General features: G+C 48.5%; 5 protein-coding genes across 5 annotated transcripts; 4 read left to right on the forward strand and 1 right to left on the reverse strand.

Moving 5' to 3' along the window:
- Positions 1–3: 3 nt before the first annotated feature.
- Positions 4–2,079, forward strand: C8Q69DRAFT_33075 (cholinephosphate cytidylyltransferase). The gene is made up of 3 exons (XM_028627472.1): positions 4–782; positions 882–1,656; positions 1,789–2,079. The coding sequence occupies exons 1-3, from the start codon at positions 202–204 to the stop codon at positions 1,960–1,962; spliced, it is 1,530 nt and encodes a 509-aa protein (XP_028489333.1). The 5' UTR covers positions 4–201; the 3' UTR covers positions 1,963–2,079.
- A 1,099-nt stretch (positions 2,080–3,178) lies between these two features.
- On the reverse strand, positions 3,179–4,127 carry C8Q69DRAFT_495002 (hypothetical protein; the record flags this gene model as incomplete). Its single annotated transcript, XM_028632223.1, has 3 exons — positions 3,815–4,127; positions 3,531–3,662; positions 3,179–3,256 (listed from the first exon to the last, which is right to left on the reverse strand). The coding sequence occupies exons 1-3, from the start codon at positions 4,055–4,057 to the stop codon at positions 3,179–3,181; spliced, it is 453 nt and encodes a 150-aa protein (XP_028489334.1). The 5' UTR covers positions 4,058–4,127.
- A 98-nt stretch (positions 4,128–4,225) lies between these two features.
- On the forward strand, positions 4,226–6,001 carry C8Q69DRAFT_33175 (hypothetical protein). The gene is made up of 5 exons (XM_028627482.1): positions 4,226–4,685; positions 4,748–4,784; positions 4,843–5,287; positions 5,347–5,411; positions 5,472–6,001. Exons 1-5 carry the CDS (start codon positions 4,494–4,496, stop codon positions 5,867–5,869), a joined length of 1,137 nt encoding a protein of 378 aa, XP_028489335.1. The 5' UTR covers positions 4,226–4,493; the 3' UTR covers positions 5,870–6,001.
- Positions 6,002–6,923: 922 nt separating this feature from the next.
- Positions 6,924–8,050, forward strand: C8Q69DRAFT_503212 (hypothetical protein; the record flags this gene model as incomplete). Its single annotated transcript, XM_028632470.1, has 4 exons — positions 6,924–7,152; positions 7,376–7,534; positions 7,588–7,740; positions 7,800–8,050. The coding sequence occupies 4 exons, from the start codon at positions 6,924–6,926 to the stop codon at positions 8,048–8,050; spliced, it is 792 nt and encodes a 263-aa protein (XP_028489336.1).
- A 1,639-nt stretch (positions 8,051–9,689) lies between these two features.
- Positions 9,690–11,760, forward strand: C8Q69DRAFT_396330 (putative flavin-containing polyamine oxidase; the record flags this gene model as incomplete). The annotated part of the gene is made up of 8 exons (XM_028627730.1): positions 9,690–9,821; positions 9,891–10,028; positions 10,087–10,137; positions 10,206–10,231; positions 10,298–10,544; positions 10,634–10,669; positions 10,738–10,961; positions 11,055–11,760. 8 exons carry the CDS (start codon positions 9,690–9,692, stop codon positions 11,758–11,760), a joined length of 1,560 nt encoding a protein of 519 aa, XP_028489337.1.
- Between the last annotated feature and the right edge of the window lie 122 nt (positions 11,761–11,882).

Below are 11,882 nucleotides of genomic sequence, written 5' to 3' on the forward strand. Positions count from 1 at the left end.
AGCCTAAGGCCGCTACCCATCCCCTGTTGACCGACTTGCGAGTTGACATTCTGCATCGACCGTTCGAACAATCAAGCGACCGCTCATCTCTCATCCTTTTTCTTCCGATCAGTTCTTCCGATCAGCTGCAATATCCAGCCAGAGGGGAGCTGATCAGCACGCTCTCCCTTCACCTCCCAGGCTTCCCACACGCTGCCCTTCATGTCCTCTTCCTCGTCCCTCTCGGGCTCCGCCAAGCGCAAGCGCAGCGCGTCCCAGTCCCAGTCCCAGTCCCAGTTGTCATCGGCCAATATCCCGAAGTCATCGACCGCAGATCTGTTGCAACCTTCGTCTCGGGACGCTTCCGGAGAAGAAGGTGACGATTCAGCCGCTCCCACGGCCTCGACAGGGAAACATAGAAAACCATCTCAGGCCGTCGAGCCCACGTCCGTACCGCCGACCAAGCGCGCTCGAACCCGTAACGGTGCAATGGCCGACGGACCGCAGGCTGTCGACAATGGCGTAGCAGAGGATACGTCGAGGAGAAAGGAAGATCCGGGAGAACCGTCGGAGACGACGGAGTCCAGTATCGACATCGAACATCGTTCCAAGAGAAAGCCGGCATCCCATGGCCAGACCCCATCTTCATCATCAAGCAAGCAGCATGGGGATGCGGACGGATTGATGGCACCGCCCGACAGAGCAGGACTGGAGAACCCCAAGGGCTATTCCATGAACCCTCCCCCGACAGGACGGCCAGTGCGTGTCTACGCTGATGGAGTCTTTGATCTCTTCCATCTGGGGTGAGTTGGACTCGTCGAGCGCGCGGGTAGCTTGGTGCCAACGCGACAAAAGCTGTCCGTACAATGACTTGACAAATCACTGACATTCGACTACAACAGACACATGCGGCAATTAGAGCAGGCGAAGAAGGCCTTCCCCGAAGTCTATCTCATCGTGGGAGTGACCGGAGACGAAGAGACACACAAGCGGAAAGGCTTGACCGTGCTGAGCGGCAAGGAGCGAGCAGAGACGGTCCGTCACTGCAAGTGGGTGGATGAGGTCATTCCTAACTGTCCCTGGATCGTCACCCCGGAGTTTTTGGAAGAGCATCAGATCGACTACGTCGCACACGATGATCTGCCATACGGCGCGGCCGAGGGAGACGACATCTATGCCCCCATTAAGGCCCAAGGAAAGTTTTTGGCCACCCAGCGAACGGAAGGTGTCAGCACCACGGGAATAATCACAAAGATTGTCCGTGACTACGACAAGTATATCGCTCGCCAATTCCAGCGGGGCGCTTCCCGACAAGAGCTCAATGTCTCTTGGCTCAAGAAGAATGAGCTGGAGATCAAGCGCCACGTGAGTGAAATCCGCGACAACATTCGGAACAATTGGACATCGACTGGGCAAGAACTGGGCAAGGAGCTGCGCCAGTTCTGGCAGAACAGCCGGCCCAGCAGCCCTGCTCGCAGCGCACGGAACAGTGTTGATATTGGTGGCTCGAGGAGTGGTAATAATCTCACCAGCCCCACCACCAGCAACGGCACTGCTAAGACGCATCTATCGCGTCTGGAGATCCCGAACCGTGCTGAGAGCCCTGGTGGCCATGCCCGGAATGAGGATTTCGCGACTGGTTACAGCCTGGGATTGATCGGAGGTGTCAGAGCATGGGTGAGTGTCTGTTGAATCCCTTTCGTTGTCCCCTTCATTTCGAAAAAAACGAGAAACATAGGATTATCTTCCCCGGATCCGTGGAGTGCATGCCTCTGTATTTTCTCTTAGCCACTGACACAATCAACGCAGATGATGCGGAGCCGGACGTCTCTGCTGCAGCCCAGCCGACCCCAATCGCCCGAGGGTAGCGAGGAAGAACACGAGGATGATGCCCACGCTAGGCACGCGTCCCCTGAGCTGCGTGGCAGATCGTCCAAGGAGACAAAAGTGCCCAGCTCAAACACGACGGCTGTGGCATCGTAAGATGCTCGCCGTGCCTTGTCCTTTCTTGTAGGAGCCGGCAAGTGTGCCGTACGTAAATCCAAGAAGCCCTGAAGTAAGACACGGGCCCCTGGTAGATGCGGACGGCACCGCTTTCGACAAACCGATGAACGCCCTAATACTCGCCCTATGGCCCATCCAACGTTTCCTCCATAACCGGAAAAAGACCCTCTACTCAAAAACTTACTACTACTTTTTATTTTTCCTTCTATTGGAATGTGCAGGCCCGATCTAGACGAGTGTTTATTTAATTCTGATAAGACTAGAGCGCCCACCGTTATCAGCAGCAGCAGCAGCAGCAGCATCATCATTGTCATCATCATCATGGTTATGGTCATCATGGGAGGCGCCAGAGACGTTTGGCGTCAGGGTCATAATTTGGGTCTGACATTTTTTTTCTTCATCTCTAACGAACAAAATCACATAGCAAAAGGGGTTATAGACAGTTGGGGGATAGAAAAGGGAGAAAGACAGAAAAAAAGGGAACCCGGGATATATATAGGTATTTCAGGCCTTCGGAAGGAAGGTGATGACGAGAATGATATTAAGCCTAACAACCCGATTTTTATTCAACATTGCGTAGGTGGGAACAATGTTTGCAGACTCGTAGTTCACTCGACCTTGCAGGATTATTAGAACTACATCGGAATATGAGCTCCCGTGTGAATGATGATGGGATGATTACAGCAGCTGCACTGCGCCTCCAGTCTTTATACAATGTATGGTACGGTCTGCGATCTACTCTATGAGTGCATATAAATCAAGTCTTGGTCGTCGATAAACTAACTGGCCTTCTAGAATAACCGGAGCGCCAGGCTATTTTTCTAATTTCTTTTATTCTACCTGATTGATTCTTTTCTATCAACGCGGACAGAAAACAATCTTCTATCCCCGCATATAGTCAAAGAGAAGCGTCAAATGATTCCTTTGCTCCTCCAACAGACCCTATTGATCCGCGATCCAACTTAGAAGAAGAAATGGTGATAGGATAGGGAGTCGGATCGCCTGGCCCCCAGCAGTTAACCCACTATCCACCTCGCGGGGAGATCTGCGACGTGGAGTGGAGTATGGGACAGTTGGCCCCTAAGTCCATAAAGTAAAATCAGTACCCGCTTGAGCGCGAGGAACCTAATCATAACATAGAGGTTTAGCCCCCAAACTCCTAATAATAAGATAAGTTGATATACATGGGCTGGAACTAAGCCTCTAACTGTAGGACAAAGAAATCGTAAGATGCCTTAGCTGGCCTGCCTATCTGATGGCCCTGACGCACATACTTGACCACTTAGTATAGAATTAGACTACCTAGAACAAGCGCTGTCTACTTCTGTTGATTGCTTCTATATTTCAGCCACACGCAGCACATGCGCCGTCACTGCTCGAGAGGGGCACAAAGTGGTACCAGATGCAACATATCGTCACAATCTATACATACCACATCTTCCACGATTTCTGGTCGGCCTCCATGTTTTTAAGTAGGAGGACCCTTAGTGCTAGCATTGACCCTGTTAGGCTAGTCAGCACGTAGGTAACCAAGTGCATTCGGTTACCAGAAGCTCAGCGCCACCAGAACAGAACGCTGCTGCAGATGGTCCATCATGCGAAGTCGTCACCCCATGACTAGCGAGAAGTGTTTTTGGTCCCCCCAGACGATTTCCCGCCTGATCGCCCAGGTCCTCTATCTGCAGGGCCGTCATCACAACGGCCAAGATAAGGCTGATCCATTGGTAACTGGTAGTATTGATTATGTCCGTGCATCCGCAAGTCATAGTCAATGCCCCGCCCGAGTAAAAGCTCATGTCTTCATCGGAGATCGTTGTATGTATGTACATACATCCATGTCAGGACGATCAGGCAGAAACCATGCCAGACGACCCCTTGAAGATAGGCACAGAGCAGCACGGTGGGAATCAAACACAACAGAAAATAGCGAGCTCCGCTGGGCATGATTCTCTTTGATGGAATAAGCATCCACGGTTTGTTGACTTCGTCGTCGATGAGAGAAGCTGGTAGGCTGGTTCGGTACATTAAAGAGCTGTAGATTGAGCCAGAGCCAGAAGAACACAACGGGAAGCATGCTGATAACTATAACATATCACATACATATTCGGCTACCCAGTTGGAGTTACTTCTTTGCCTACGTAGAGTCCGTCAATTAATCACGGCAGGGTCCCGCGACCCCTCTCCCCAAAAATGGAACAAGGGCTTCGGCATTGTATACAGCTGCAACTCGGATAGACAAGATCTACAAGCAATATGGCTCAAGTAGTACAGCTTTGCATCCATATATTGTAACCGATTGGTTGTATCTACTTTCCCCTTCTCCCACGCGGCGGTAAGAATTTGGCCCCAAAGTAGGAGAGGGGTTGCATGAGAACGTGCAGGCTCTAAACACAGTAGGCTGGCGATCACAGTGAGCATCCAAATGCATTTCTCATAGTCTGAAGATATATCTTTCTTCCTTTCTGTCTTCACATCCAGATACTCGACCAGCTTAGGATGCCAGATTCGAGATGCCCTCACTCACGCCAGAGCAGATTCAATATCAAATGAGCCACAAAGATGACGACCGAAGAGCAGGAATCGTGGCTTCTATCTCTATCATGCTGGCCGTCGCTTATGGGGCAGTCATTCTGCGAGTAGTGGCCCGACGGATTGGTAGAGTGCCCTTGAAAATGGATGACTGGATGATTATGGTGGGACTGGTTGGTCAATTGGATGATCGAAAGGATCTGTAGAATGGTTATACTGACATGGACGACAATAGTTTCTGACTACCTGCTTTGCTATCGGCTGTTTTCTCTGTAAGTTGCGACATTAGCGATGCTTTTCTCCTCGTGCAAGAACTAAAGACTATGGCAGCTGTCGCCCTTGGAATGGGCAGACATGCCATTATGGTGAAGCAACCGACGCGAATGGCCAAACAGATCCTGACGAATGAGGTCTTTTACACTCCTGCGTCAACAACCGTGAAATTCAGCATCCTCTTATTCTATCGACGACTATTCCCGCTGCAGAACGGCCTTAACTGGACCCTACTCGGAGTCGCAGTGTTTTTGGTCGTCTTTGCTCTTGCTCAAATGGTGAGCGTCATTATTCAATGCACTCCCCCAGCAGCACTCTGGGATCCAGTAGCTCATCCGAATGCTAAATGTGACAATTACTCTCCGGCTCTTTTGTTATTTGCCATTGTTAACGCTTCAACCGATGTCTTCATCCTATGCATTCCGCTACCGATTCTATGGAAACTTCGAGTCTCGGCTACCAGAAGGAAACAACTCATTGGAATCTTCCTGCTGGGTGGTTTGTAAGTACATGCGACAGCAGTCATATTCTGTTTTAGATTGCTGACCAGGTTGTATATAGGGTGTGCGTAGTAAGCATCTGCCGAGTAGGTTACGTGACCCAAGTCACCCTGACAGACCCAAGCTGTGAGTGAAAAGAGTACAATCAATCAGAAACAGAGTAAACTGACCCGAGTTATATACCAGGGGATGATGTCAACACAGTCATACTATCCGCGGTCGAAAACTGTGCCGGTGTTCTGAGTGCCTGTCTACCAACAACGTTGCCCATTTGGCGTTACCTGAGACACGGTAAAGCTAGTCAAGAGGAGCCAGGACACCATCTTCAGGAGTCAGAAAATCCACGTAAAAAGCCATCCTGTAAGAAGAACTGGTACACCGATACCATGCTCCTGAATAGCATTGCGAAAGACGACATTATCAGCGGCTCGAATCCATCTAGTGAGCACACTCAGTCGACAGTCAAACTTTTTAATCCTGCCTCTGCTATTCGTGTGACTACCGATTTCCAACAGGAAGATGAGATCGTTTCAGAACGACTGCCTTCTTATCAGCCGTACGAATCCGTTTCTCAGAGATGGTAGTCTTCCGCAAGTAAGGAGTCTCATTCCATATCCAGGTCGACAAGTACGTCAGGATGGAGTCCGCCTGAATATTATATCACGATGAAGTAGCTACCTCACCCTTTGACATCTTTTCGCGGAGTTTCGAACTGCTCAACTTGTCAGATGACCATTATAGTATCGATGTTCTGCTAGCTGTCCTCCAAGGGTTGAATGTTGTAGGTCTTCCTTTTCCCGCCGAACTTTCTTCTAGATACTGACCCTGCTCGTCGTCTCTTACAGCTAGGACGCATGTAATGGCTGGCATCACTTAATCTCGATAAAGCATTCTTCCGCAAACTCGCCGCTGCAAATGATCGATATGAAGCTTTCAGTGGCATTCGAGCGCATGGCAAAATGGGACACAGTAAAGGTGAAAGATGCATTCCATTTCCTGCAAAGGGGAAGAGATCCCATAACCGAGTCTGGGTTTACGCCCGAAAATCTGGTTTCTGAAGTGAGTCTTTTGATACTTGGAGGTTTGTCTACTCGTTATTTAGTTTACAACGTTCACTAAGCGTGAACGCTAACTAACGCGGTTCCAAATCAGGAAACGACATCACCTCCACAGTGATTATTAGTATTCTCTTCACGGTCATTCGAATATATTCTCGAATGGTAGATTGCCGGGAATGATGAAAATAGTCTGGCACGAAGTGAATTCCACCCGTTCAGTATCGGTCTGTGAAGTTGTGCGAGGAAAGGAATGGTATATCTGATGATTGGTCTCTAGCAGTTAATCTGAAAGGTTAATTATCTACAGAAACTAACTGCTATATCTAGCACTACATGGGTTCTTTTTGTCTATTCTACTTGACAGTAAGAAGGGGTGGGAGCTCCTTCCCATAATCCAAGCTTACTAGGAGCGGAAGGATTTATTTTGGCTTAAGTACAACACAAGACCCCATAAGCGACTGTAGTGTTTTCTTAAACCCACAACCTCGTTCTCCTCCTGTCTTCCCACTCCCTCTACCTTTCTCTTGCGTCAGACATCTCCCTTCTCAGAAACCACTTTGACTTCTTTCCCATCGTGAAAATGGCGTCTTCAAACACTGTCCTTTTCGAAACTGGTGCCGAATGGCTCGCTGAGGCCCGGCGAAGAAACATCGCCCACAAGTCCATAAAGACTTGTAGCGACCTACGATCTGGCTCGAAGGTTACGGAAGAGCAATTCTTGCTCTTCCGGACTCTGGTCCCCTCGGTCGAACACAGATTCGACCCCAATGTGTTTGGACTTGCCGCGCAATATTCGCAAGCCGCTGGTCGTCTGGGGGGGATCCCTAGACTTCCAAGCATATCTCAGCAATATTGGCGCCACGACAACGGCCATTAACCAATGGCACCTTGACACTTTGTTCAAGGTGCCATTGGCACAACAAAGGCACGTCTGTTCAACAACCTTTCGAGACAGAGCAAAGCTTGCCCGTCGATCTGAATCGGCGGTGAATACATCTCTCATCTCGTTTCTACAAGCTCTGACAATGGTAGCTGGGCTACCTACCTGTCAGTGGAATGGGGATAGAATCCCACTGGAAGCAGACTTTGGGGCCCCTGCTGGCAGCTTTATTGCTGTCACAGACGGCCAGCTCCAAAATATAACGAGAAAATGGAATATCGAGCCAGATCGAAGCTCGCCCGTCGATCTGAGTCGGCGGTAAATATATCTCTCATCTCGTTTCTACAAGCTCTGACAATGGTAGCTGGGCTACCCACCAGTCAGTGGAATGGGGATAGAATCCCACTGCGAGCAGACTTTGGGGGCCCTGCAGGCAGCTTTATTGCTGTTACAGATGGCCAGCTCCAAGATATAACGAACAATTGGAATATCGAGCCAGATCGAAGCTCGCCCGTCGGTCCGAGTCGGCGGTTAACACGTCTTTGGTCTCGTTTCTACAAGCTCTGACAATGGTAGTTGGGCTACCTACCTGTCAGTGGAATGGGGATAGAATCCCACTGGAAGCAGACTTTGGGGGCCCTGCAGGCAGCTTTATTGCTGTTACAGATGGCCAGCTCCAAGCTGTGACAGATAAACGGATTCTGGCACTCGTCGAGTGCAAGCGCTGGGAGAGGGACAGACACAGTCCTCAAGTTGAGGTGCAGGAGACTGCCCAGATGGTCGCCTGGATTAAGGAATTTCCGGACACTGCTACGAGACCTTGGTGAGTGCCACCCAATCCATAATCTCGCCTGCCTCTCCAAACTTGAGGCTGAGATCCGACCCAGATTCGACCATGTCGAGGAGATCCGCGGTGGTCCCAAGTTGGCAAGCTGCCAGTACTTATCCGTGCGCCTGCATTTATGAAGACTTTCGTATGACGCCTGGCGTTGGTGGTATTTTACCTCGCGAGGTCCTCCCCGGAGGCATTCTCATCGATTGCGGTATTCCCATCTACACTATCCATCATAAAGAGGAATAATACCCACTGCCACTCGAGTACATTCTCGAACGGTAGAATGCCGAGGACGATGAGATTACTGGTACTGAGAAGGAAAGCGAGAATAGTGGAGGATCATGGACAGCAGAGCAGGTAGCTCTGACACGAAGTGCATTCTACCCGTTCAGTATCGGTCCGTGGAGCTGTGCAGGGAATGGGACGGCATATAAGGAGCTGATGTTTGTGATTGCATGTCTAATAAATCTATTCGACCTGAAGGTCGCTGATGGTACGAAGAATGGAGAAGGCGACCCAACGGCTACACTGAGATATCGATGACAGAACTATGTACAAGGCAATGACCGATTTGTCCACCGGACAGATGGCCCAACGTTGCAGTTTAGACTTCGAGTTGGAGCGGTTCTCTCAGAGTCGATTCGATACGTCCTTCTCAATCAATACTACAAATGTCGACTGAATCCTCTGGCTGCCTCCCTTAAACCGCTCCAGTAGTACCCCATCCAATCGATCTCTTACCCCGCGCATATGTTACTATTTCATCGACCAGCTCTGCTTAGACCTGCTAGAAACGGACAGTAGCCTGGTTAAATTAATACTTTTGACTGGTTAGATAAGATCGAAATTTTATTGGAAATTCACTAAGCCAGCTTGAGCAGGTCCATCCCGCATACAATATTTCCTCTTATCTCCTCGAGAGTAACTATATCCCGCGTTACACGCCACATTTTATTGATCAAAGCCACAAGCGCGTTCGGTTTATTGGGTGACAGTAAGTAAGTAATAATTAATAGATACTTTATCTTATCACGGCTAGGTACTTAATCTATACGCCCCCGCATGCTGTCGCCCTGGAATTCTGTTCCTGAAAAGCGATACTTCCACCAACCCAAAATATTATCCGTCGGAGTTTTCTTGACGATAAGCCCATACGAGTCGATTAGGGTGCTTCCGACAGCGACTTGGCAATCGTTCTGCATGCTCTAAATTAGTAGCTCTTCTCTTTCATCGTGCTAGCAGGGGAATCCAGGAATCTACGTTCCCCACGATCTAGATAAGGATCATGGGATCGGGCTCTCACATGGACCTCTCGATAGGTATCTATGGTCAGGCTGCATGGCCGTGGTATTATCTATCTCTAGCCTAGCTCCCTGGTATTAACTAGCTCCTGCGATGCATTCTAGGGTCTTTGGAAGCCTTTCTTCTTTTCTCATAAAGAGCTTCGTCTGTAGGAGGTTCTAGTCCTGACTAGTTGTTGAAGCTATTATTTGATTTTATGGAAACCCCCATAAAAAAGACCATTACAGGCCTGAGATTATTGCGGTTTCTTACGTCTTTTTAGTTCTTTTCTATTGTACATGTACATAGACCGGGGACTAGATACACTTCCTATCATCATGGTCGGTCATATGTCCCTATGTTCATTGATCAGTTCGCTCGCAGTTACAGCCACACTACTCTATCCAGTAGTACATGCGCAGAAATGCGAGAAGACCAAGGTAGCCATTCTCGGGGGTGGGACCACAGGGATCACTGCTGCTGTAAGTCGAACGCGATTAAGTCTCTATTATGCAATACAATGCGATGCTCACATGTAGTGACGAGAACAGCAAGCCCTGACGAATGCATCGATTCATGATTTCATTATTGTGGAATATAATGCGGATATCGGCGGTCGAGTCGCTCATACTGATTTCGGAAAGGATATAGATGGAAATCCTTACACGGTTGAACTTGGAGCGAACTGGGTATGTTCCTATGACATGTGGTTTTCCATCGATATAGATTAGATTGACAATGGTCTAGGTTCAGGGTCTTGGGTCAGCTGGAGGACCGGAGAATCCGATTTGGACTTTGGTATGTGATGAATTAGTAGGGAAGATATTCTACAACTTAAGTCTTGCTAACGATGTATGTTACTTCAGGCCAAGAAGTACAATCTTACAAACACGTAAGATATATTCTGTCAAAAAGTGGTGATTAACCCTACTATTATTATGTTCTAATTTATGTATAGCTATTCGGATTACTCTTCTATTTTGACTTACAACAAAGACGGATATTCCAACTACTCAGACCTCATCGATGACTATGAGAATGGACCGTACTCCGAGATTGAGTACGGAGCAGGTATCATTCTCACCGAGAATCTTCTCGACCAGAGCTTTCGTGCAGCGTCATCTCTTGCGGGCTGGAAACCACAGACCCCAGAGGAACAGGCGGTAGAGTGGTGGGAGATTGACTGGGAGTATTCTTACCCTCCAGTATGTATCTCCCTCTCTCTCTCTCTCTCTCTCCCTCCTCAAAATATAGGGGTTGTATGGAGCAACTGACTTTTATTGAAAATAAATAGGAAGAATGTTCGGAAACTTATACAGTGGTCAACTACGTGAGAGCCGTTGAATTTCCGCTCAACAAAATCTTGCTCTCGAACTAACGGACAGTTAACTACTACAGAATACTACCTTCTATCAATTCTCAGAAGCGAATAACCTAGTCATTGACCAACGGGGATTCAACGCCTTTATCAAAGGCATGGCGTCGACCTTCCTACATAAAAACGATTCGCGACTTCGTCTAAATACCATTGTCACGAACATCTCATATACCGATGACAGTGTCAGCGTGTTCAATCATGACGGCAGTTGCATCGAAGCCGACTACGCCATCTCTACTTTCTCGTACGTTGGATCTCCCTTTCAAATAAAGCCCCCCAACTATACCTAGTTTATAGCTATCGGCTCACTATAGCTAGCTAACTAACTAACTACCAGTCTGGGAGTCCTCCAACACGACGTTATAACCTTTGACCCTCCGCTTCCGAAATGGAAGAAACAAGGCATTGCCAACTTCGCCATGGGAACATACACCAAGATATTCCTTCAATTCAACCCCGAGGACGTCTTCTGGGACAAAAACACCCAATTCTTCCTCTACGCAGACCCAACCCGACGAGGCTACTACACAGTCTGGCAATCGCTAGACACAGAGGGCTTTCTTCCCGGTTCGGGAATCATCTTCGCCACGGTTTTAAACACTGAATCTTACCGCATCGAGAAGATGTCCGATGACGAAACGAAGAAAGAAGCACTAGCCGTTCTGAAGACGATGTTTCCAGAGGTTGAAAAAATCCCTGATCCCATTGCATTCATGTATCCTCGTTGGACCGAGACGCCCTGGTCATACGGCAGCTACTCGAATTGGCCAGTGGGCGTTACTCTCGAGATGCATCAGAATCTGCGTGCCAATGTTAGTAATCTTTATTTTGCGGGCGAGGCTACTCATCCGGAGTATTATGGATTTCTCCAAGGGGCTTATTTTGAAGGGAAAGCGGCTGCGGAAGCGATTGCTAGCTGTGTGAAGAATAATGGATGCGTGGGCGGGCCGAATTATCCTGTCTTGCATGGAACGACAGAGGAAAAGGATCTGACTTCCGCGAATGGATGGACTGGTAGGAGTTTATTCTCTATTCTAGCATAGTCTGACTTGGTATATGTGCTAACAGGCTTTTAGTGTCGCCATTTGAGACTTGGGGTTATGACTAGAATAATTAATAATGGGTTATCTGTGTACACAACATATAACATATGCATAAACAGAAC

Source organism: Paecilomyces variotii (assembly GCF_004022145.1).
Source record: "Paecilomyces variotii strain CBS 101075 chromosome Unknown C8Q69scaffold_1, whole genome shotgun sequence".
Taxonomy (NCBI): Eukaryota; Fungi; Ascomycota; class Eurotiomycetes; order Eurotiales; family Thermoascaceae; genus Paecilomyces; species Paecilomyces variotii.